Below are 26,012 nucleotides of genomic sequence, written 5' to 3'. Positions count from 1 at the left end.
CCAGACCCCCGCATCCATCACATCACTGGCCGATGGAGACGGGAGGGTGGGGGTAATTTTCCCACACAAGCCACAGGTGACTGGGCATTCTGAACCCGAGCACCAAGTTGTAAGCGGCCGAAGGAGCGCATCCCTCGGGACAGCCCCCACTCTCCCACGGCCACGGCCGCCCTCCGCCTCGTCTCGCCCGTGTGGCCGCACAGTGAAAGGCTGTGTGTCAGCAGCGCTGGGTGGAGGTGAGGTGTGGGACAGGCTGGTCCCTTTGCCCTCCCAGAGTCACTGACCACGATGCACCGCCATCGGACCCCAACCACCACACCGGGTGATTCACCCCGACCCCCGGACCCCAACCCCCACACCAGGGTGATTAACCCTCCCGGATCCCCGGACCCCAACCCCCACACCAGGGTGATTAACCCTCCCGGACCCCAACCACCACACCAGGGTGATTAACCCTCCCGGACCCCAACCCCTACACCAGGGTGATTAACCCTCCCCGACCCCCGGACCCCAACCCCCACACCAAGGTGATTAACCCTCCCCAAACCCTGGACCCCAACCCCCACACCAGGGTGATTAACCCTCCCCGACCCCCTGACCCCAACCCCCACACCAGGGTGATTAACCCTCCCGGACCCCCGGACCCCAACCCCCACACCAGGGTGATTAACCCTCTCCAAACCCCGGACCCCAACCCCCACACCAGGGTGATTAACCCTCCCGGACCCCAACCCCCACACCAGGGTGATTAACCCTCCCGGACCCCGGACCCCAACCCCCACACCAGGGTGATTAACCCTCCCCGACCCCCGGACCCCAACCCCCACACCAGGGTGATTAACCCTCCCCGACCCCCGGACCCCAACCCCCACACCAGGGTGATTAACCCTCCCCGACACCCGGACCCCAACCCCCACACCAGGGTGATTAACCCTCCCCGACCCCTGGACCCCAACCCCCAGGGACACACGGCTCGGGGCATTTGCAGCCATAGTAAATAGCTTTTAAAACATGGGGGAGGAGAGACACACGAATTCCCTGGCGGGCCGATGACATGACAAATGTGGATGACAACAAACAATTTTATCTCTTCCCACTCCCCCCCCCCCCCCCCCCCCCCCCCCCCCCGACAACAAGAAGCATGTTTTATTTAGTGTTTAAACACAGTAATACTGTCTGGTTGCCTGCGTAACGCACACACGCTCCCACGCTCAAAACATCAGATGATCTGTAATCTGTTTTAACCGGAGATGGACACAAAATGCTGGAGTGATTCGGTGGACAGGCAGCATCTCTGGAGAGAAGGTGGCGTTTCGGGTCGAGACCCTTCAGACTCATTCTTCAGGTCTGAAGAATGGTCTCGTCCAGAAACGCCACCCATTCCTTCTCTCCAGAGATGCTGCCGGTGCCGCTGAGTTACTCCAGCTTTTTGTGTTCATCTTTGGTTAAAACAGATTACAGATTATCGGGTGTTTTGAGTGTTGGAGCTTGAGTGCGTTACGCAGGCAACCAGACGGAATTACTGTGTTTAAACAATAAATAAAATGTGCCTCTTGTTGTCAAGGGGGGGGCGAGGGGCGAATGGGAGGAGATAAAATTATTCGTTGTCATGCCCACTTGTCATCGGCCCGCCAGGGAATTTGTGTCGTCCCACCCCCCCCCCCCCCCCCCCCCCCCCATGTTTTAAAAGTGATTTACTATGGCTGCCAATGCCACGAGCCGTCTGTCCCCATGGCCGGGGTGGGGGGTGAATCACCCAGTGTGGGTTTGGGTCCGGGGGTTGGGGGGGGTGAATCACCCTGGTGTGGGGGTTGGGGTCTGGGGGTCGGGGGGGGGGTGAATCACCCTGGTGTGGGGGTTGGGGTCGGGGGGTCGGGGGGGGGGGGTGAATCACCCTGGTGTGGGGGTTGGGGTCGGGGGGGGGGCGGGGTGAATCACCCTGGTGTGGGGGGTTGGGGTCTGAGGGTCAGGGAGGATGAATCACCCTGGTGTGGGGGTTGGGGTCGGGGGGGGGGGTGAATCACCCTGTGTGGGTTTGGGTCCGGGGGTTGGGGGGGGTGAATCACCCTGGTGTGGGGGGTTGGGGTCTGGGGGTCGGGAGGGTGAATCACACGGTGGGGGTTGGGGTCGGGGTGGGGGGGGGTGAATCACCCTGGAGTGGGGGTTGTGGTCCGATGGCGGTGCATCGCGGTCAGTGACTGGGTGGGCGGAGGGACCAGCCTGTCCCACACCTCTGCTCCACCCGGTGCTGCTGACACACAGCCCGTCACTCTCCCAGAGGAGAGTGGGGGCTGTCCTGAGGGATGTGCTCCTTCGGCCGCGTACAACTTGGTGCTCGTGTTCAGCGTGCCCAGTCCCCTATGGCTTGTGTGGGAAAATGAACCCCATGCTCCCGTCTCCATTGGCCAGTGATGTGATGGTCGCGGGGGTCGGGACCAATCGCCTACAAGTCCCGCCCGCCTGGCAATGTCATGTCCGTTATTTGACATTTCGGCAGAGTAACCATTCTGTGAGTTGGCTTGTAGGCGACGCAGCTTTCCGGTGAGTTGGCGTTTCGGCAGAGCGGCCTTTCGGTGAGTCTACTTTTAGGCGTCCCGCCCGTTCGGTTAGTTTGCTTTTAGGCATCCCACCCTTTTGATTAGTTGCCGTTTCGGCTCCGTACGCTTTCAGTTATTTGGCATTTCGGCTTTGTTTACGTTCGGTTATTTGGCTTCCACTTCTTTGCTTTGGCTTCTCGTCCTTCAACGCCACGTCCGCACACGGGCCAGATGGTGGGGATCGATGATATGTGAGAGTCATAGCGTCACAGAGTGATACAGTGTGCAAAAACAGGCCCTTCGGTCCAACTTGCCCACACCGGCCAACATGTCCCAGCTACACTAGTCCCACCTGCCTGCATTTGGTCCATATCCCTCCAAATCTGTCCTATCCATGTACCTGTTTAATTGTTTCTTAAACATTGGGATAGTCCCAGCCTCAACTACCTCCTCTGGCACCCATTGTGTGAAGAAGTTACACCACAGATTCCTATTCAATTTTTTGCCCTTGAACCTACGTCCTCTGGTCCGCGATTCACCAACTCTGGGCAAGAGACTCTGTGCATCTACCCAATCTATTCCTATCATGATTTTATACACCTCTATAAGATCACTCCTCATCCTCCTGCACTCCATGGAATAGAGTCCCAGTCTACTCAACCTCTCCCGATAGCTCACACCCTCTAGTGATCTTGGCAACATCCTGGCAACATCCTCGTAAATCTTCTCTGTACCCTTTCCAACTTGACAACATTTTTCCTATAACATGGTGCCCAGAACTGAACACAATACTCTAAATGCGGTCTCACCAACGTCTTATACAATTGCAACATGACCTCCCAACTTCTATAATCAATACACGGACTGATTAAATGTTATTTATTAGAAGTGAGCACAATGCATTGGTACAAAGCGATGTTAACATATTACAGTCTCTGTACAACTTCCCTTTTTTTAAAGAGAGAAGTGAGAAAGGAGAGAAGAAAAAGAGGTTGTGAAAAGTGAAGAATAGATTACACGGACTGATGAAGGCCAATGTACCAAAAGCCTTTTTGACCACCTTATGTACCTGCAACTCATCCTACAAGAAACCTTGCCCCTATACGCCCAACACACCCCAGTGCCCTACCATTCACTGTAGAGGTCCTGCCCATGTCAGACTTAAGGGGAAAGATTTAATAGGAACCTGAGGAGCACCATTTTCTTAGAGTTCGGTGAGTATATGAACAAATTGCCTGAGGAAATAATTGAGGCAGATTCACAACAATATTTAAAAGACATGTACATGGATAGGAAAGGTTCATGCCATGGGCCAGGCCCAGGCAAATCGGGCTAGCTCAGTTGGGGTATCTTGTCCTGTATGGATGTTGGGCCGAAGATCTTGGTTCCATGCACTTTGACTCTATGACCTCACACTTTCCCAGATTCAATCCCATATAATGAAGGCTCCGCTTCTTCTCAAATTGTTTCTTCCTTCACCATTGTTTCTCCCAGAATTCTGCCTCCTTCCCTCTTACTCTGTCAATTTCCCTTTATTTCCCTTATTTGCATTTACTCTGTATGTTGTGCTTGCTGCCACAGTTGGACCACGTATGGTTGAGGAGCCAGTGACGACAACAGCTGATATGGGGGACAGTGTGGTGCTCAGCTGTGTGTGGGTGGGAAACCCGCCATTGACCTTGACGTGGACAAGGAAAGGATCCAATGTGGTAAGTGATGCTCTATAGGTGGGTCAGTATCAGTCTGGCTATATCCATGGGTAATGCATGGGTGGGGACTGCATGGGTGGGGACTGCATGAGTGGGGACTGCATGGGTGGGTCTGTATTAGGGTGGGTCTGTATCGGGAGGTCTGTACCTGTGGGTCTGTATCGGTGGGGGTGGTCTGTATCGGTGGGTCTGTATGGGTGGGTCTCTATCCGTGGGTCTGTACCTGTGGGTCTGTATCGGGGGGGGGGGGGTGGGGTCTGTATCGGGTGGGTCTGTATCGGGTGGGTCTGTATCAGGTGGGTCTGTATCGGGGGGGGGGGGAGGTCTGTATCGGGGGAAGGGGGTCTGTATCCGTGGGTCTGTATTGGGGGGTCTGTATCCGTGGGTCTATATCCGTGGCTCTATATCCATGGGTCTGTATCGGGGGGTCTATACGGGGGGGTCTATATCGGTGGGTCTGTACGGGTGGGTCTGTATCGGGGGGGGAGGTCTGTATCGGGGGGAGGGGGTCTGTATCCGTGGGTCTGTATTGGGTGGGTCTGTACCTGTGGGTCTGTATCGGGGGGGGGGAGGTCTGTATCGGGGGGAGGGGGTCTGTATCGGGGGGTCTGTACGGGTGGGTCTGTACCTGTGGGTCTGTATCGGGGGGGGGGAGGTCTGTATCGGGGGGAGGGGGTCTGTACCCGTGGGTCTGTATCGGGGGGTCTGTACGGGTGGGTCTGTACATGTGGGTCTGTATCGGGGGGGGGGAGGTCTGTATCGGGGGGAAGGGGTCTGTACTCGTGGGTCTGTATCGGGGGGTCTGTACGGGTGGGTCTGTATCAGTGGGTTCTGTATCAAGTCGTCTTTACAGCATGGAAACGCCCATTAGCCCAACTCGCCCACGCTGACCCCATCCATGTTAGTCCTACCTACTTCATGTTGGCTGATAACCCTGTCCTATCCATGTATCTGTCCAAATGTTTCTTAAATATGATGACAGTTTCAACTACTTCCCCCGGCAGACCATTCCATGGAGCCACCACACTGGATGTAAAAAAGTTCCAATTAAATCTTTCCCCCTCGTCTGAAACCTATGTCCATTAGTTCTCAATTCTCCTACACGAAGCAACAAACTCTGTGCATTCACCAAATCTCTTCCATTCATGATCTTGTACAATCACCTCTGTACAATCACCCCTCATCCTCCTGCGCTCAAGAAATAAAGTCCTAGCCTGCTCGATCTCACCCTATAGCTCAGGCGTCGAGTCCTGGCAACAGCCTTCTGAATCTTCTCTGCAATGGCCTCACTAATGTCTTATACAATGGTAACATGACCTCCCAACTTCAATACTCAATTGACTGATTGGGACTAATGTGCCAAAAGCATGCTTAACCACCCTTTGTATCTGTGATGCCACTTTTTAGGAACTATGTACCTGCCATTCTAGACCCCTCGGCTTTACAACATCCCCCAGTGCCCTGCAATTCACTGTGTAGGTCCTGCTCTCTTTTTAGTTTTTAGAAATACAAGGTGGTAACAGGATCTACAACCCACCAGTCTCTGCCGAAGAGCGATCCCCGCACACTTACACTATTCTACATACACTAAGGACAATTTTCAATTAAGGTCATAATAAGTGATAGGAGCAGAATTAGTCCACTCCGCCCTACACGTCTACTCCACCATTCAATCGTTGCTGATCTATCTCTCCCTCCTAACCCCATTCACCTGCCTTCACCCTATAACCATTGACGCCCACACTAATCAAGAATCTATCTATCACTGCTTTAAAAATATCTATTTTTATTTGTATTTATTTTATTAGAAGTTAATACAATACAAAACAATACAGTGGGACCTAGTTTTAGGTGCCAACTATGTCATAACATATAACATGTTATAATTCTATGTACAACCTCTAGTTTTATGTTTTTGAAAAGAAAGTAAGAAAGACAAGGAAAAATAATAGAGAGAAGGAAAAGAGGGAAAATAGATAGTAGAAAATAGAAAAACGTGAAGTGTGTATATAAGAAAAGAAAAAGTAGAAAGTAGAAATAGGAGAGAAAGACCCTTAAAAAAGACATTTTCAAATTTTTATTCGGAGATGTAGATCTATCCACGACCTGATCTGATCAGCAATCCTTATGGTACCGCTGCATCACGTGATTCCAAAAAGTCGATGAAAGGAGACCAACTCCTTAAGAATTGGTCATATTTATCTATTAGTCGGAGTCTCATTGCTTCAAGGCGTGCTATGTCCATCATATTCCTAATCCACATTTTAATAGTTGATATAGCTGTATTTTTCCAAAATTTAAGTATCAATTTCTTTCCAATTATTAACCCATAATTAAAACAAACTTTTTGGTCTTTATTTAAATTGATATCTTCTACTATTATTCCAAATATAATCCATTCCGTTTTAGGTTCTATTCTTAACTTGAAAAGCTTTGTAAATATATCAAATATATCGCTCCAAAATGTATTCAACTTTGTACATCCTACAAATGAATGTGTTATATTAGCATTTTGAAACAAACATTTATCACATCTGGGAGAGACGTTTTGGGTAGAATTTATTCAACCTCGTTTTTGAATAATATAGTCTATGTTATAGTTTAAATTGAATTAAATTATGTCTTGCATTAATGGAACAATTATGTGTGTTCATCAGATACTTTTCCCATCTATCTTTCGGGATCTTTATCATTAGTTCATGTTCCCAATCTTCTCTTAGTGCCTCTGTTGACGGTAATTCTCTATTTAATATATTATTATAAAAGTATGATATTAGTTTTTGTGAATCAGCCTTAATATTCATTGCTTCTTCTAAAGGGTCTAAAAATATAGTTTGAAATCTATGTGTATATTTCTTCATAAAGTCACATATCTGTATATATTTAAAATATTGATTATCATTCAGTTTAAATTTTGATTTTAATTGTTGAAATGATAACAATTTGCCCAATTTATACATATCTCCTACTTTCCTAATCCCCAGTCTATCCCATTGTTTATATGTTTTGTCGATAAGAGATGGTTTGAATGCAGGGTTCTTCAATAGTGGGGTTAGTACTGATAGATTATTTAATTTCAAGGATAATTTTATTTGTTTCCAAATTCTTATTGTATTGTGAATAATTGGGTTCTTCTTATATATTATACTATTCAATTTTATCGGTGAGATCGTTCCTATATCGTATGGGAAACACTCCTCTTTCTCCATTCTTATCCACTCCGACTGGTGAGTGGAACTATCCAGCCAGTACATTGTGTTCTGTTATCTATTGACGGCCTCCACAGCAGTGTAGCTGGTGCTGGCAGTGTAGATGCTGCAGGCAGTGTAGCAGATGCTGGCAGTGTAGATGCTGCAGGCAGTGTAGCTGCTGCTGGCAGTGTAGCTGCTGCAGGCAGTGTAGCAGATGCTGGCAGTGTAGCTGCTGCAGGCAGTGTAGCAGATGCTGGCAGTGTAGATGCTGCAGGCAGTGTAGCTGCTGCTGGCAGTGTAGCTGGTGCTGGCAGTGTAGATACTGCTGGCAGTGTAGCTGCTGCTGGCAGTGTAGCTGCTGCTGGCAGTGTAGCTGGTGCTGGCAGTGTAGCTGGTGCTGGCAGTGTAGCTGCTGCTGGCAGTGTAGCTGGTGCTGGCAGTGTAGATACTGCTGGCAGTGTAGCTGCTGCTGGCAGTGTAGCTGGTGCTGGCAGTGTAGCTGGTGCTGGCAGTGTAGCTGCTGCTGGCAGTGTAGCTGGTGCTGGCAGTGTAGTGGCTGCTGGCAGTGTAGATGCTGCAGGCAGTGTAGCTGGTGCTGGCAGTGTAGCTGCTGCTGGCAGTGTAGTTGCTGCAGGCAGTGTAGATGCTGCTGGCAGTGTAGCTGGTGCTGGCAGTGTAGCTGCTGCAGGCAGTGTAGCTGGTGCTGGCAGTGTAGCTGCTGCAGGCAGTGTAGCTGGTGCTGGCAGTGTAGCTGGTGCTGGCAGTGTAGCTGCTGCAGGCAGTGTAGCTGGTGCTGGCAGTGTAACTGGTGCTGGCAGTGTAGCTGCTGCTGGCGCCGACGATGGTGGCCACGGTGTACTGCTCCTTGCTGTTTTGTATGCGGTTGTTCGTTTGTGTCGTCTGTGAAAACCCTACAAAGATTACTTTCACGAGAGAGGTACTCATTAACATCGGACATACGGTACCTCCAAACATCGTTGCGGATTTCGCTCACTCACTGGATTATTTGGACATACTCGTCGGCGGGGCTGTGGCTGCGTTCAAGGCCTTGAGACGGAGGAGGACCTATGGGAAGTGCTCTGGAGCACTCACCCGACTCCGGCGACAAGGATCACGCACACCACTCCCGAGCATATTCCTGGCAAATGTACGTTCTCTCAAGAACAAAGTGGACGAATTGCAACTTCTGCATCGGACAAACAAGGACTTCTCTTGAGCCGCTGCCCTGTGTTTCACTGAGACCTGGCTTTGTGAGTCTACCCTGAACAGCGCGCTGCAACTGGCTGGCTTCCAACTTCACAGAGCGGACCGCGAAGTGGAAGCAGTGGGGAAATCAAGAGGCGGTAGAATATGCTTCTGTACCAACCAGGACCGGTGCAGCGACATCACGGTACTGTCAAACTTCTTCTCTCCCAACCTAGAATCCCTCTTTATAAACTGCAAACCCTTCTACTCTCCGAGGGAATTTAACTCCTTAATTCTCGCTGGAGTTTACATTCCCCCCCAAGCCTGCGTACGTGAGGCGTAAACGCAACTCGCTGACCACGTAATGAAGGTAGAGAGTGACTTCCCGGACTCCATGGTCATTCTTTTTGGGGACTTTAACAAAGCTAACATCAGCCGTGACCTTCCAAAATACAGACTTCATGTTACATCACCACCAGAGGGGAGAGAACATTCGATCACTGTTACACAGCAATCAAGAACGCATATCGCTCTGTTCCCCGGGTGGGTCTGGGTCTCTGATCATTGTCTAGTTCACCTTATTCCGACCTACAGGCAGAAACTAAAAGCCTGTGGTCAGAACAACAAAAAGGTGGACAAGCGAGGGCATTGAGAACCTACAATCCTGCTTTGACTGCACGGATTGAAATGTGTTCAGAGAAGCAACCACAAGCCTCGATGAGTATACAGACACTGTATCATCATATGTCAGCTTTTGCAAGGACAGTTGCATTCCAACTAGGACCCGGACATGGTTCAACAACAACAAGCCCTGGTTCACTGCAGAACTCAGATAGCTCCGATGGTCTAAAGAGGAGGCCTACAGGAACGGGGATGCAGACCTTTACAAGCAGGCCAAGTACAAGCTGAGAAGAGGAATCGGAGCTGCCAAGGAAAGGTACTCTGAGAAGTTGATGAGCAAGTTTTCAGCTAGTGACTTCTTCAGTTTGGAAGGGCATGCAAGAAATTACCAGCTACAAGAGGAAAGCCCCCCGCTCTTTGGACAATCGTCAGCTGACCAACGACCTGAATGAGTTTTACTGCAGGTTTGAAAATCAGAAACATAACCCTGGTACCCCCTCCCCAACCAACACAGCCAGACCCCAGTCTACAAAGAATGGACCCTGCACCCTGTCCTTCCCATTCACCACTTCACACCTATTTAAGGCAAGACTCCAGTATGAAAAGACTGGACCATTTCTCACCCCAACCAACACTTCACACCCACTGACAGCCTGACCTCAGTCTGCAAAGACTGGGCCCTTCTAAACTCACCCCCCTCCAATCACCACTTCACACCCAAACACCCACACCCTCTGTTCTGCACAACATCACTTATCCAATATCTATATTACTATATCTCTGATCTTGACCGCTTTTGGCCGACTGTGCTGCGATTTCCGAGAGAACGCAGCCACCTACGGCCGTCATTTTTGTCCACCTCGCTCAGAACCCCCCTCCGTCTTATGAGAGCGGAGGATTTGTTCCGTCGATGAAAAATGAGAGAGATATTAATGTTTTTACAAAATTCCCCATTCTCTCTGCTGCCCCCGCTGGCGGAAGGGGGAGGGACTATAAAACCAGGAAGTGTCGTGCCTCACTCAGTCTCTGCCAGACCCAGGAAGCGAGAGGGTCACGGCTCTCTGAGCTGCGAATAACACTGAACGCACGTCTACTCCACGGTGAGTCCCCTCGATGCGGCTGTAAAGTGGCTGCAGCCCTTTTTAAAACGTTTGTGTTCACAAAATGAATTTTGGTTGTCGTGTGTCTGCAGCCCAATTGTTTGCCTCGCCTTTTTAAAAAGTTTGTGTTCACAAAATGAATTTTGGTTGTCGTGTGTCTGCAGCCCAATTGTTTGCCTCGCCTTTTTAACAAGTTTGTGTTCACAAAATGAATTTTGGTTGTCAGGTGGCTGCAGCCCAATTGTTTGCCTTGGCTTGGCTTTTAAAATAGCCGACAAATATAGACCCAAGGATATAGTCCCCACCGATACAGTCCCACTGATGTAGACCCACCTGACGCCGTTCACACCTATATAGATGCACTAATGCAGACCCACTTCACAGTCACTTCTGATACAGTCCCCACTGATGCAGTCTCACCAATCCATTCTCTCCAATACAGTCCCAAGGTGACAGAGACAGATACCGATCGGACCAACATGCCCACCCATGCCCTCTCACTGACAGTCCCCACCAATGCAGCCTCATCGAAGCAGAGGCTCTGATACAGGCTCACAACACAGTCACTACCATAACTGTCCTCACCGATACAGTTCCACCATTACTGACCCACTGATGCAGAGCCACTGATGCAGACCCAGCAATTATATTCCCTCTAATATACTCCTTACGAATACAGGCCGACAGATACAGACCCAATGATACAATCTCAATTGATACAATACCCATCGATATAATCCCAGCGGTACAATTCCCTGCAATTCAGATTGCAGCGAAACAGACCCACTGATACCGTCCCCACTGATAATAATTGCACTGATATGGTGCAATCCAATTAGGGACCCATCGACACAGTCCCCACCGATACAGACCGACTGATACAGACACGGTTCGATCCTGACTGAGGGTGCTTGTCTGTACACAGTTTGTGCCTTTTCCCCGTAACCTGAGTGGGTTTTCTCCAGGATCTCTGGTTTCCTCCTGCACTCCAAAGACGTACAGGTTTGTAGGTAAATTGGCCAGGTATAATTTGACTAAAAGACTTGGATAGGTTGGGTGTAATTAGTATAAAGGACTTGGACAGGTTGGGAGAGTGCGCAGAAATGTGGCAGATGTAATATAGTGTAGCAAAGTGTGGAGTCATGCATTTTGGTAGTAGGAATAAAGACTATTTTCTAAATCGGGAGAGAATCCAAGAATCGGGGTGCAAAGGGGCTTGGGAGTGCTGGTGCAGGATTCCTAAAAAAGTTAGTTTGCAAGTCCAATTGTAGTAAAGAATGCAAACGCAATGCTAGCATTTATTTCAAAAGGGATAGAATACAAAAACAGGGATGCAATGCCGAGACTCCATGAGGCACTGGTCAGGCTGCATTTGGAGTATTGTGAGCAATTTTGGGCACCATATCTGAGGAAGGATGTGCTGGCCCTCGAGAGGTTGTGGAGGAGGTTTACAAGAATGATCCCAGGAATGAGTGGGTTAACTTAAGATGAGCATTTGACGGCACAGGGCCTGTACTCGCTAGAGTTTAGAAGAATGGGGGGGGGGTCTCATTGAAATGCTTGGATAGAGAATGTTTCTACTAGTGAGCGAGTCTAGGACTGGAGGTCATAGTCTCAGAATTGTAGGACTTTCCTTTAGGAAGTAGATGAAAAGGAATTTCTTTAGTCAGAGCATGGTGAATCTGTGGAATCCTTTGCCATAGAAAGTAAGTAAGTAAGTTTATTGGCCAAGTATTCACATACAAGGAATTTGCCTTGGTGCTCCGCCCACAAGTAACAACATGACATACAATGACAGTTACGAATGTCTCAGAAAACACTAAACATTAATAATAATAAAACATTAATGATAAAACACCATTGATAAAGCATTGGTGGGGACTGTCAGTGAGAAGGCATGGCTGGGTATGTTGGTCCGATCGGCATCTGTCTCTGTCACCTTGGGACTGTATTGGAGAGAATGGATTGGTGAGACTGCATCAGTGGGGACTGTATCAGAAGTGACTGTGAAGTGGGTCTGCATTAGTGCACCTATATAGGTGTGAACGGTGTCAGGTGGGTCTACATCAGTGGGACTGTATCGATGGGGACTATATCCTTGGGTCTATATTTGTCAGCCTGCATCACTGGGAATTGTATCGGGAGAATGTTTTGGGAGTCTGTTTCAGTGGGTGTGTATAGGTGTCTCAGTGTTAGTGTGATTTTATTGGTAGAGGCAGTTTCAGTAGTGACTATGTTGTGGGTCTGTATCTTTGGTTGGTATCAATGGGTCTGTATTGGTGGGGACTGTAGCAAGGAGAATGCATTGTTGGGTCTGGTCAGTAGGGCTGAAGTGGTGGGGTATGTATGTTAGATCAGTGGGATGAGAATCAGTGGAGAATGTAGCAACGAGGCCTGTATTTGTGGGTCTGTATTGTAGATGGTTATATCAATGGATCGCTATTCTTGGAATCACTATCGGTGGGACTGCATCGGTGCGACTGCATTGGTCCGACTGCATAATAGGACTACATAGGTGCGGCTGCATCGGTGGACTGCATCGGTGGGACTGCATCGGCGGGACTGCATCGGATAAATGCCTCAATGATTCGTATTGGTGCATATGTATTGGTGGGTCCGCATTGGTGTATCGTTGATGTTTATCAATGGATCGCTATTCGTGGGATCACTATCTGTGGGAGTGCATCGGTGCGACTGCATCAATGGGACTGCATCAGTGTGTCTGCATCGATTGGGCTGCATCGGGGGGACTGCATCAGTTAGACTGCATCGGTGCAGCTGCATCGGCGGGACTGCATCTGTGGAACTACATAGGTAGGACTGCATCGATGGGGCTGCATTGGTTCGACAGCACCGGTGGGACTGCATCAGTGCGAGTGCACCGGTGGGACTGCATCAGTGCGAGTGCACCGGCGGGACTGCATCGGTGGGCCTGCATCGGTGGGACTGCATCGGTGGGACTGCATCGGTGCGAGTGCATTGATGATTCGTATTGGTGCATATATATTGGTGGGTCTGCATTGGTGTGACTGGATTGGAGGGATCATAGAAACATAGAAACATAGAAAATAGGTGCAGGAGTAGGCCATTCGGCCCTTCGAGCCTGCACCGCCCTTCAATATGATCATGGCTGATCATCCAACTCAGTATCCTGTACCTGCCTTCTCTCCATACCCCCTGATCCCTTTAGCCACAAGGACCACATCAAACTCCGTCTTAAATATAGCCAATGAACTGGCCTCAACTAACTTCTGTGGCAGAGAATTCTAGAGATTCACCACTCTCTGTGTGAAAAATGTTTTCCTCATCTCAGTCCTAAAAGATTTCCCCCTTATCCTTAAACTGTGACCCCTTGTCTGGACTTCCCCAACATCGGGAACAATCTTCCTGCATCTAGCCTGTCCAACCCCTTAAGAATTTTGTAAGTTTCTATAAGATCCCCCCTCAATCTTCTAAATTCTAGCGAGTACAAGCCGAGTCTATCCAGTCTTTCTTCATTCCTGACATCCCAGGAATCAGTCTGGTGAACCTTCTCTGTACTCCCTCTATGGCAAGAAGGTCTTTCCTCAGATTAGGAGACCAAAACTGTACGCAATACTCCAGGTGTGGTCTCACCAAGACCCTGTACAACTGCAGTAGAACCTCCCTGCTCCTATACTCAAATCCTTTTGCTATGAAGTGTCAGTACTGATTGTGTCATGAGCCTGCATTAGTGGGGAATGTTTCAGTGAGTTTGCACTGGTGTGTGTATCAGTCGAAACTGTATCATTGCATCAAGTTGGGAAAAGGGGAAGTACAACTGGATCTGGGGGCCCTTGTAGGTCTGGCCAGAGGGAGCAGCCTCAGCACTGCAGGATTGCTTCCTGCACACTGACTGGGATGTGTTCAGGACAGCAGCATCCTATGATGACCTCATCAACATCGAGGAGTACGCAGAGACTGTAACCAGCTACATTGCCAAGTGCACCCAGGATGTCACTATCATGAAAACCTTCACTGCACGTGGAAACAAAAAGCCATGGATGACAGCAGAGGTGCGCTCGCTGCTGAGGGCCCGTGATGCAGCCTACAGAGCCAGTAACACAGCCGCTCTTCGATCTACCAGGACTGCACTGGAAAAAGGAATCAGGGCAGCGAAACATGCCTACGCGGGGAAAATCCAGGGATCCCTCTGTGACACAGGAGACACCAGGAGGATGTGGAAGGGAATCCAAACACTGACGGGGTACAAGGCAAGGCAGCAGGTAACTGACACCGACACTTCTCTCCCAGATGAACTGAACAACTTCTTTGCACGTTTTGATGCAGCAAACACCACACCCAAGGGGAGAGCCAGCCCCTGCTTACAAACCGACCAGCCAGTCCTGACCATAGACCCGATGGACACACGGAGAATCCTGTCTAAGGTCAACCCGTGGAAAGCAGTCGGACCCGACAACATCCCAGGACGTGTGCTCAAGGAATGTGCTGAGGAGTTAGCAGATGTGCTAACAGACATCTTTAACATCTCCCTTAGTCAAGCCATTGTCCCCACATGCCTCAAAACTTCCACGATAATCCCCATAGCGAAGAAACCAGTGGTTGCCTGCCTAAATGACTACCGCCCTGTCGCCCTGACCCCAATAATAATGAAGTGTTTTGAACGCCTGGTGAAACCCAACATTACTGCCAGCCTCCCCTCATCGTTAGACCCCCTCCAGTTTGCCTATCGCCCCAACCGTTCTACAGAGGATGCCATCCTCTGTAGAACGTGTGTAGAATGTGAGTACTACAGTACCCTTACCGTCCCGTCGGAGCTGGGCAGGAAAGACCCTTGGATCACCACTCCGGAGGGCAGGAGACGGAGCAAGCGCCGGGAAAGGAAGCAGAAACGTGGAAAGCGAGCGTGGGTGCTGATCTTCACAGAGACCTGGCTCAGCGCGCTGGTTCCCGATGGGGCTGTGGACCTGACCAACCGGTCACTGCATCGTGCTGATAGAACAAAGGACTCCGGCAAGAGCAAGGGTGGTGGGCTCTGCATCTACATCAACAATGACTGGTGCACCAACCACACTGCAATAGAGAGCTACTGTTCCCCAGACCTGGAATACCTACCTGGTAGACCGTTTTACCTGCCTCGGGAGGTTACTGTGGTTATCATCATGGCCATATACATCCCACCACAGGCTAATGCTAACCTAGCACTAGCACAGCTGCACTCGGCTATCAGTAAGCAGCAGGATGCTCACCCCGACGGTGCCTTCATTGTTGCAGGGGACTTTAATCAGGTCGACCTACGAGCTGCACTCCGCAAATTCCACCAGCATGTGCAGTGCCCTACCAGGGGCTCAAACACGTTGGATAAAGTGTACACCAACATCAAGGACGCATACAGAGCTCTCCCCCGCCCATCCCTGGGACAATCCGATCACCTCTCACTGTTTCTACTGCCTGCATACAGACCCCTCATCCGCAAGACCAAACCTGCAATAAGGACGGTCAAAATATGGCCCGAGGATGCCACCCTACAACTCCAGGACTGCTTTGATCGCACCGACTGGGACCTGTTTGCACAACAGGCTACCAGTGGCACAGAGGTAGACTTGGAGGAGTACACATCCACTGTGCTCTCCTACATCAACTGCTGTGTGGAGACTGTCACAGTGGACAAGCAAATAAAGATGTTCCCAAACCGGAAACCCTGGATGAACAAGGAGGTTCAGGATCTACTAAGGGCACGCAACAACGCCTTTAAATCCAGGGACACTTCTGCTTACAGTGCGGCCAGGTCGAACCTGAACAGAGGCATAAAAAAGGCCAAAGTCATCCACAGGCAAAGGGTAGAAGACCACTTCAATACCGTGGACACCAGAAGCTTGTGGCAGGGTGTCAGGGACATCACTGACTACAAGAGCAGCCCCGCCTGCCCCCACGGTGATATCACACTGGCCAACGAACTAAACACCTTCTTTGCCCGGTTCGATACTGGCAACACCACCAGGTGTGGAATAACCCCGGCCATAGCGGAGGGACAGGCCTTAACACTGAGCACTCAGGAGGTACAGTGCGCTCTGCGTAGGATCAATCCACGCAAGGCTGCAGGCCCGGATGGTGTACAGGGAAGAGTATTAAAGGACTGTGCTGGACAGCTGGCGGAGGTATTCACGAGAATCTTCAATCTCTCTCTATCTCTGGCAACGGTCCCCAAGTGCCTGAAAACAGCCACCATAGTGCCGGTGCCGAAAAAGTCCAAAATCACCAACCTCAACGACTACCGGCCGGTTGCCCTGACTCCAATCCCCATGAAGTGCTTCGAAAGGCTGGTCCTCTCCCATTTTAAATCCAGCATCCCTGCCTCACTGGACTCCCATCAATTTGCATACAGGGCAAACAGATCGACAGAGGATGCCATCTCTCTGGCCCTTCACACTGTACTGACTCACCTGGACAGACAGGGCACGTATGTGAGGATGCTCTTCATTGACTATAGCTCTGCATTCAATACGGTCATCCCCACCAAGCTCACCACCAAACTCCACCAGCTAGGCCTCAGCTCACCGATATGCGCTTGGATCCTGAACTTTCTCACGGAGCGACCGCAGGCAGTGAGACTGGGCCCGCACCTGTCCTCCACCATCACCCTGAGCACCGGCACACCACAGGGTTGTGTACTAAGCCCCATGCTCTACTCCATCTTCACTCACGACTGTGTCCCTGCATTCGACACCAACACCATCGTGAAGTTTGCAGACGACACAACAGTGATTGGGCTGATCACCAACGGTGATGAAACAAAATACAGAGCGGAGGTGCAGAACCTGGCGGACTGGTGCGCCAATAACAACTTGGCACTAAACACCTCCAAGACCAAGGAGCTGATTATTGACTTCAGGAGGTCCCATTCTGGAGAATACGCCCCAATCTCCATTTATGGGGAAAGTGTGGAGAGAGTGTCCAGCTTTAAGTTTCTGGGCACTCACATTTCAGAAGACCTCACATGGTCCACAAACACCGCCGCGCTGGTCAAGAAGGCACAGCAACGACTGTTCTTCCTGAGGACATTAAAAAAGACTGGTCTGCCCCAACAGCTGCTGACAACGTTCTACCGCTGCACCACAGAGAGCATACTAACGTATGGCATGTCTGTGTGGTATCTCAGCTGCACGGAGGCGGAGAGGAGAGCTCTTCAGCGCGTCGTCAACAGAGCGCAGAGGATCATCGGGACAGAGCTACCAGCCTTGGAGGGCATCTACCACACGCAGTGCCTCAGGAAGGCCCTCAGCATCCATAAGGACTCATCACACCCCTGCCACGGTCTGTTTCAACTACTTCCCTCCGGCAGACGTTACAAGGCCTTCTACGCCCGAACCTCCAGACTCAGGAACAGTTTTATCCCAAGAGCTATAGCGGCTCTGAACCGGCCCTAATGAGTGCCCCCCCACCCACCCCCTTTGGACAGTCTCCCTCAGATGGTCACGTCAATCAATTCAGCTTGTTTATTTATGTATTGTATTTATTTACCTTTCTTGTACATCAGTGGAGCTGCACACTAAATCTCGTTGCACTGACGTGCAATGACAATAAAAGATATATTATTATTATTATTATTATTATTATCTTTACCACGCTGCACACAGTACTCACGCATCTGGAAAACAAAAACACATACGCCAGAATCCTGTACATTGACTTCAGCTCAGCGTTTAACACCATCATCCCACAGAGACTTGTGGAGAAACTAACCCTGCTGGGCCTCAACACCACCCTGTGTCACTGGATCTTGGACTTTCTGACAGAGAGACCGCAGTCAGTCCGTGTTGGCAAGAACACTTCAGGCTCGATCACGCTGAGCACCGGCTCCCCTCAAGGCTGTGTGCTCAGCCCGCTGTTGTTCACATTGCTCACACATGACTGTGCTGCCAGATTCAGGGACAATAAGATCATAACATTCGCGGATGACACAACAGTGGTGGGACTCATCAGCGGAGATGACGAATCAATGTACAGGTAGGAAGTAAAACAACTAGTGGACTGGTGCGGCAAAAATAATCTAGAATTAAATGTCGACAAAACGAAGGAGATGGTTCAGGAGGGCGCATCCAAAGCGTACACCCCTCAACATCAGTGGCACCACAGTGGAGAGAGTGGAGAGCATAAAGTTCCTCGGTGTGCAAATTACAGACGGCCTCACCTGGTCCAGGAACACCACTAGGACCGTCAAACGGGCCCATCAGCGACTGCACTTCCTGAGGAAACTAAAACAGGCCTCACTCCCCACCAACATCCTCAGGACTTTCTACAGGGGTACGGTGGAGTCTGTACTCGCGTACTGCATAAATACGTGGTATTCCACCTGCAACTGCTCGGACAGGAAGGCTCTGCAGAGGGTAGTGAGGGGAGCAGAGAGGATCATTGGCGTCTCCCTACCCTCGGTACAAGAACTGTTCCAGAGCCGCTGTCTGAAAAAAGCTCATAGAATTGCTAAGGACAAACTGTACCCCCTCCACATACACCTGGATCTCCTGCCATCAGGCAAGAGATATCGAAGCATCAAAGCCTGGACTACAAGACTGCTAAACAGCTTCCTGCCACAGGCTGTGAGGCTGCTAAACAGTCACTCTGTACTCACAGTCACTTGATCCTGCGGCTGGCACTGGCCACTTTAATAACTGGCACTGGCCACTCAAATCAGCTGCCCCGGACATTTTTATGATTGGTTTATTGTATTTTAACGTTGTGTTTTACCTGCTTTTAACTATTTATACTGTTCCATCAGGGACTGGATTGTTTTTAGTGTTATTATGGGTGAAATGTTTTAAATTTCATGTGCGATGCTCCGCTATTCCCTGGGAAACGTCTTTTCATTTTGCACTGTACAACTGTTGCTTGCAAGATGACAATAAAGGTTGATTGATTGATTGATTGATTGTACATCAGTCTATGAAAGTAAGCATGCAGGTACAGCAGGCAGTGAAGAAAGCGAATGGCATGTTGGCCTTTATAACAAGAGGAATCGAATATAGGAGCAAAGAGGTCCTTCTGCAGTTGTACAGAGCCCTAATGAGACCACACCAGGAGTATTGTGTGCAGTTTTGGTCCCCTAATTTGAGGAGGGACATTCTTGCTATTGAGGGAGTGCAGCGTAGGTTTACAAGGTTAATTCCCTGGATGGCGGGACTGTCATATGATGAGAGAATGGAGCAGCTGGGCTTGTACACTCTGGAGTTTAGAAGGATGAGAGGTTATCTCATTGAAACATATAAGATTGTTAAGGGCTTGGACACGCTTGGCAGAAACCATGTTCCCGATGTTGGGGGAGTCCAGAACCAGTGGCCACAGTTTAAGAATAAGGAGTAAGCCATTTAGAACAGAGATGAGGAAACACTTTTTCTCACAGCGAGTGGTGAGTCTGTGGAATTCTCTGCCTCAGAGGGTGGTGGAGGCCGGTTCTCTGGATGCTTTCAAGAGAGAGCTAGATAGGGCTCTTAAAAATAGCGTAGTCAGGGGATATGGGGAGAAGGCAGGAACGGGGTACTGATTGGGGATGATCAGCCATGATCACATTGAATGGTGGTGCTGGCTTGAATGGCCTACTCCTGCACCTATTGTCTATTGTCTATTTGGGACTTAATCATAGGGATCTGTATTGCTGGAGACTATCGGTGGAACTGTATCAATGGGGACTGTAGCACGGGAGCTGTATCGGTAGGTCCATATTGTGGGCCTGTATTGGTGAGCCTGTATAGGTGGGGACTGTATTGGATGGAGTGCATCGGTGGGTTTGTAACGGTGGGAACATTCAGTGGGATTATATCGGGGTTCTCTATTGACAGGTCAGTATCACCCCATTGCAGGAAAGATGTGGAGGCTTTGCAGAGGAGGTTTACCAGAATGTTGCCTGGAGTAGATGGTTTCAGCTACAGCGAGAGGGTGGATAGATTTGAAACGCAGGTCACGGGAAGAACGTACAAACTCCGTAGAGACAGCACCTGTAGTCAGGATCGAACCCGGGTCTCCGGCACTGCATTCGTTGTAAGGCAGCAACTCTACCACTGCGCCACCTCTACCTCTGCGCCATCGTGTTTCCTCTGACTAGCACGGCGTGGCTTTCTGTACTGGATGCTTCTGTTCAGTTTATACTTGTAAACAGCGGGTAGAAGCACAGCCAGGTGGACAGATTTACCAAAGTGCCATCGGTTGGCATTAGTTGGATTTGTCTCAGTAGGTCTGTCTCAGTGAACAGTGTATTGGTATGGACTGTGTTGGTGGGGACTGAATCGGTTGAATCTATATTAGTGGCTCTGTATCGATAGGCTTGTATCCATGGGTCTCTTTCGGTAGGTTTGTATCTATGGGGGAAGCATATCTATGTGTCGATCTAAACACCTGTAAATACAAATATCTACACTACCACTACCTCCCCCACCACTCCTGGTGGAATGTTCCAAGCATCCACCATTTTCTGTGTGAAAAGAGTTTGCAGACGATATAAAAATAGGTGGAGGGGCAGGTAGTGTAGAGAAAGCATGAACTCTGCAGAAGGACTTGAACAGGTTGGGAAAGTGGGCAGAGATGTGGCAGATGGAATATAGTGCAGCAAATTGTGGAGTCATGCATTTTTGTAGTAGGAATAAAGGCGTAGACTATTTTCTAAATGGGGAGAGAATCCAGAAATCGGAGGTGCAAAGGAACTTGGGTGTGCTGGTGCCCAAAACATTTGTTTACAGGTCGAATCGGTAGTAAGGAAGGCAAACGCAATGCTCACATTTATTTCAAGAGGGCTAGAATACCAAAACAGGGATGTAATGCTGAGGCTCTATAAGGCGCTGGTCAGGCTGCATTTGGAGTATTGCGAGTAATTTTGGGCACCATATCTGAGGAAGGATGTGTTAGCTCTGGAGAGGGTCATATAACCATATAACCATATAACAATACAGCACGGAAACAGGCCATCTCGGCCCTACAAGTCCGTGCCGAACAACTTTTTTCCCTTAGTCCCACCTGCCTGCACTCATACCATAACCCTCCATTCCCTTCTCATCCATATGCCTATCCAATTTATTTTTAAATTATACCAACGTACCTGCCTCCACCAGTTCCACTGGAAGCTCATTCCACACCGCTACCACTCTCTGAGTAAAGAAGTTCCCTCTCATGTTACCCCTAAACTTCTGTCCCTTAATTCTGAAGTCATGTCCTCTTGTTTGAATCTTCCCTATTCTCAAAGGGAAAAGCTTGATCACATCAACTCTGTCTATCCCTCTCATCATTTTAAAGACATCTATCAAGTCCCCCCTTAACCTTCTGCGCTCCAGAGAATAAAGACATAACTTATTCAACCTATCTCTGTAACTTAGTTGTTGAAACCCAGGCAACATTCTAGTAAATCTCCTCTGTACTCTCTCTATTTTGTTGACATCCTTCCTGTAATTGGGCGACCAAAATTGTACACCATACTCCAGATTTGGTCTCACCAATGCCTTGTACAATTTTAACATTACATCCCAGCTTCTATACTCAATGCTCTGATTTATAAAGGCTAGCATACCAAAAGCTTTCTTTACCACCCTATCTATATGAGATTCCACCTTCAAGGAACTATGCACGGTTATTCCCAGATCCCTCTGTTCAACTGTATTCTTCAATTCCCTACCATTTATCATGTACGTCCTATTTTGATTTGTCCTGCCAAGGTGTAACACCTCACATTTATCAGCATTAAACACCATCTGCCATCTTTCAGCCCATTTTTCCAAATGGCCTAAATCACTCTGTAGACTTTGGAAATCCTCTTCATTATCCACAACTTGGTATCATCTGCATACTTACTAATCCAATTTACCACCCCTTCATCCAGATCATTGATGTACATGACAAACAACAAAGGACCCAACACAGATCCCTGAGGCACCCCACTAGTCACCTGCCTCCAACCCGACAAACAGCCATCCACCATTACCCTCTGGCTTCTCCCATTCAGCCACTGCTGAATCCATCTTGCTATTCCTGCATTTATACCCAACAGTTTAACCTTCTTAACCAACCTTCCATGAGGAACCTTGTCAAAGGCCTTACTAAAGTCCATATAGACAACATCCACTGCTTTACCCTCGTCAATTTCCCTAGTAACCTCTTCAAAAAATTCAGGAAGATTAGTCAAACATGACCTTCCAGGCACAAATCCATGTTGACTGTTCCTAATCAGACCCTGTTTATCAAGATGCTTATATATATTATCTCTAAGTATCTTTTCCATTAATTTGCCCACCACTGAAGTCAAACTAACAGGTCTATAATTGCTAGGTTTACTCTTAGAACCCTTTTTAAACAATGGAACAACATGCGCAGTGGGTTAACATATGATGAGTGTTTGACCGCACTGGGCCTGTACTCGCTGGAGTTTAGAAGGATGATGAGGGTATCTCATTGAAACTTACCGAATAGTGAAAGGTTTGGATAGAGGGGATATGGAGAGGATGTTGCCACAAGTGGGAGAGTCTAGGATCAGAGGTCATTGCCTTAGAATAAAAGGACGTTCCTTTTGGAAGGAGATGAGGAGGAATTTCTTTAGTCAGAGGATGGTGAATCTGTGGAATTCTTTGCCATAGAAGGCGGTGGGGGCCAATGGATATTTTAAAGACAGAGATAGATCTTGATTATTATGGGTATCAGGGGTTATGGGGAGAAGGCAGGAGATTGGGGTTAGGAGGGAGAGATAGATCAGTCATGTTTGAATGGCAGAAAAGACTTGATCAGCCAAAATGGCCTAATTCTGCTCTGATCACTTAAGATCTTATGACCTAAAACAACATGCCATGCACATCTCTTTTAAACATTGTCCCTCTCATGTTAACGCTGTGCCCTCCAGCCTTAGACATTTCCACTCTGGGAATAAGGTTCTCGCCTCAACCGCTGATGTTCCAGAGAAAAACAATTCCAGTTTGTTCAACCTCCCCATATAGCTCATACCCACTAATCCAGGCAGCATTCTGGTAAACCTCTTCTGCACCTTCCCCAAAGTTAGAGTCATAGAACCATGCATGTGGAAACAGGCTCTTCAGCCCAACTTGCCCACGCTGACCACTATACGCAATCTGCACTGGTCTCATCTGCCCAAGCTTGACCCATAACCCTCTAAACCTATCCTATCCATGTACCTATCCAAATGGCTCTTAAATGTTATGGTGGTACCTGCCTCAACTACTTCCTCTGGCAGCTCGTTCCATATAACTACCACCCTTTATGTAAACAAGTTCCTATTAAACTTTTTCCCCCCTCATGTCCTGTGTTCTCTATTCCCCGACTGGGCAAAATACTGTGCATTTACCCAATCTATTCATCTCATGATCTTGTACACCTCTGTAAGATCACCCCTCATTGTTCTGTGCTCCAAGGAATAAAGTCCTAGTGTACTCAACCTCTCCCTATAGCTCAGGCCCTTGAGTCCTGGCAAGATCCTCATCAAGCTTCTCTGCATCCTATACATCTTAACAACATAATTCCGATGACATGGTGACCAAAAATGAACACAATAACCTAAATGTGGCCTCACCAAGTTCTTATACAATTGTAACATGACTTCCCAACTTCTATAATCAATACTCTGACTGATGAAGGCCAATGTGCCAAAAGCATTTTTGATCACCCTGTCTACCTGTGATGCTACTTTCAGGAAAAGTGTTCAAAGATTTAAGATTTGCTTTAGTTTAGTTTAGTTTAGTTAGAGATACAGCACAGAAACAGGCCCTCCGGTCCACCGGGTCCACGCCGACCAGCGATCCCTGCACATTAACACTATCCTACACCCACTAGGGACAATTGTTACATTTACCAAGCCAAATAACCTACAAACCTGTACATCTTTGGAATGTGGGAGGAAACCGAAGACAATTGTGTATTGTGTGTGTTTTTATTGTTACCGCTGCTGGCAAATTCATTTCATTTACACTTTATGACTTGACTTGACTTGACCTCAAAGAAAACCCACACAGGTCACGGGGAGAATGTACAAACTCCGTACAGACTGCACCCATAGTCGGGATCATAGTCGGCACTGCATTTGCTGTAAGGCAGCAACTCTACCGCTGCGCCACGGTGACTGCCCTACGTTGTTTATACTTATCACAAACAACAGAGATCCCAGCACAGATCCCTATAGACCTCCACTGGAACAGACCTCCAGCGAGAATAACACTCTCCAGAACATAGAAACATATAGAAAATAGGTGCAGGAGTAGGCCATTCGGCCCTTCGAGCCTGCACCGCCATTTAATATGATCATGGCTGATCATCCAACTCAGTATCCTGTACCTGCCTTCTCTCCATACCCCCTGATTCCTTTAGCCACAAGGGCCACATCTAACTCCCTCTTAAATATAGCCAATGAACTGGCCTCAACTACCTTCTGTGGCAGAGAATTCCAGAGATTCACTACTCTCTGTGTGAAAAATGTTTTTCTCATCTCAGTCCTAAAAGATTTCCCCTTTATCCTTAAACTGTGACCCCTTGTTCTGGACTTCTCCAACATCGGGAACAATCTTCCTTCATCTAGCCTGTCCAACCCCTTAAGAATTTTGTAAGTTTCTATAAGATCCATTTGTCTTCTGCAAGTAAGCCAATTCTGAATTCAAATAACCACCGTGCATCACATGCACCTTAATCTTCTGGACCGGCTTATCATGTGCGACTTTACCAAAAGAGCACTGCCAGAAGTGAGCTGGTCGGCCAAAGGCGCTGAGATGGCGGTCGGTTCTGCTGTCTGGTGATGGCGGCTGCTCGTAGCCACGTGAGCTGCTTCCCTCCCCGGCCACAATGCGGTGGTTCCGCGTCCGGAGCGCCGCGGCAGTGGTGAGTGAGTGGGTTACTGGCATGAACCCCGACCACCTCCTTCTCAACGCTCCTGCCCTCCCCGCAACATTTTCCCTGGCTAGACTCCCCACACGCTGTGAAAGGAACTCTCCCCCAATTGGCCCCTTGAACTAGTATAGTCATTAAATAAGATGACAACTGATTCAACTTGTCCCGGTGTGCTCCTGTTTTTCCCACCATCTTTCCACCTGCCGTCACCCTCCACCCCCCCCCCCCCCCACCCTCCATCCCCCACCCATTCAGTAATTCAGAAAGAAGGAGATTTGGAAGCCCTGGACAAATTGAATTGTTACTTTATTTATTTTTATTTTTTATTTTTATGGAGAGGAGAACAATCTGCGCATACGAGGTTTAAGATTTTTTAATAGCCGACTGACACGTGGCCAGTCCCACTTCCAACCGCGGAGCCGTCTGGAGCTGGTCCCGACATCATACTCACCAATCAGCTGGGCAGGAGGCGGGCCGACTGAATTTGGACGTCGCACAGCGTCGGGCGGTTACGTCATCACATAACGGCACGCCGGGCGGTGACGTCATCGCACAACGCCACGCACAACGTCAAGACGCTGCGTACGGCATCGAGACGCAGCGCATGCCCGTCGAGACGGTGCGTACGGCCTCAATGCGACTGTGGGCCGACAGGCCGTTGCCGCACGGGATTTTTGGGCAGTGTCAGTTTTTCGGAGCCCCGCGCGATGTCCGGACCAGCCCCGCATAACTCCATATGGCTCCGGCGATCGAAGTGAGACCGGCCACACGAGGCCGTACGGCTCAAGGGACCACGTTAGGTCGCGCTCGCCACATGCAGTCGCATGCTGGTGG

At 49.0% G+C, this 26,012-nt stretch overlaps 1 protein-coding gene and 1 long non-coding RNA gene across 2 annotated transcripts in view; both read left to right on the top strand.

Moving 5' to 3' along the window:
• The window catches only part of kirrel1 (kirre like nephrin family adhesion molecule 1), a 162,754-nt gene that overhangs the window by 79,599 nt on the left and 57,143 nt on the right, over positions 1 to 26,012 (top strand). Inside the window, exon 8 of the mRNA XM_033042244.1 lies at positions 4,119 to 4,246. Coding sequence (XP_032898135.1) covers positions 4,119 to 4,246 — 128 coding nt within the window. The remainder of the gene's footprint in view (positions 1 to 4,118; positions 4,247 to 26,012) is intronic.
• LOC116986674 lies at positions 14,027 to 19,283 on the top strand. Its single transcript, XR_004415541.1, has 3 exons — positions 14,027 to 14,164; positions 17,792 to 17,794; positions 19,260 to 19,283. It is a non-coding gene; the product is annotated as an uncharacterized LOC116986674 (long non-coding RNA).

Source organism: Amblyraja radiata, chromosome 24 (genome assembly GCF_010909765.2).
Source record: "Amblyraja radiata isolate CabotCenter1 chromosome 24, sAmbRad1.1.pri, whole genome shotgun sequence".
NCBI lineage: Eukaryota > Metazoa > Chordata > Chondrichthyes > Rajiformes > Rajidae > Amblyraja > Amblyraja radiata.
The sequence above is the reverse complement of the archived record's forward strand: the minus strand, read 5'-3'. Positions and strand labels throughout refer to the sequence as shown.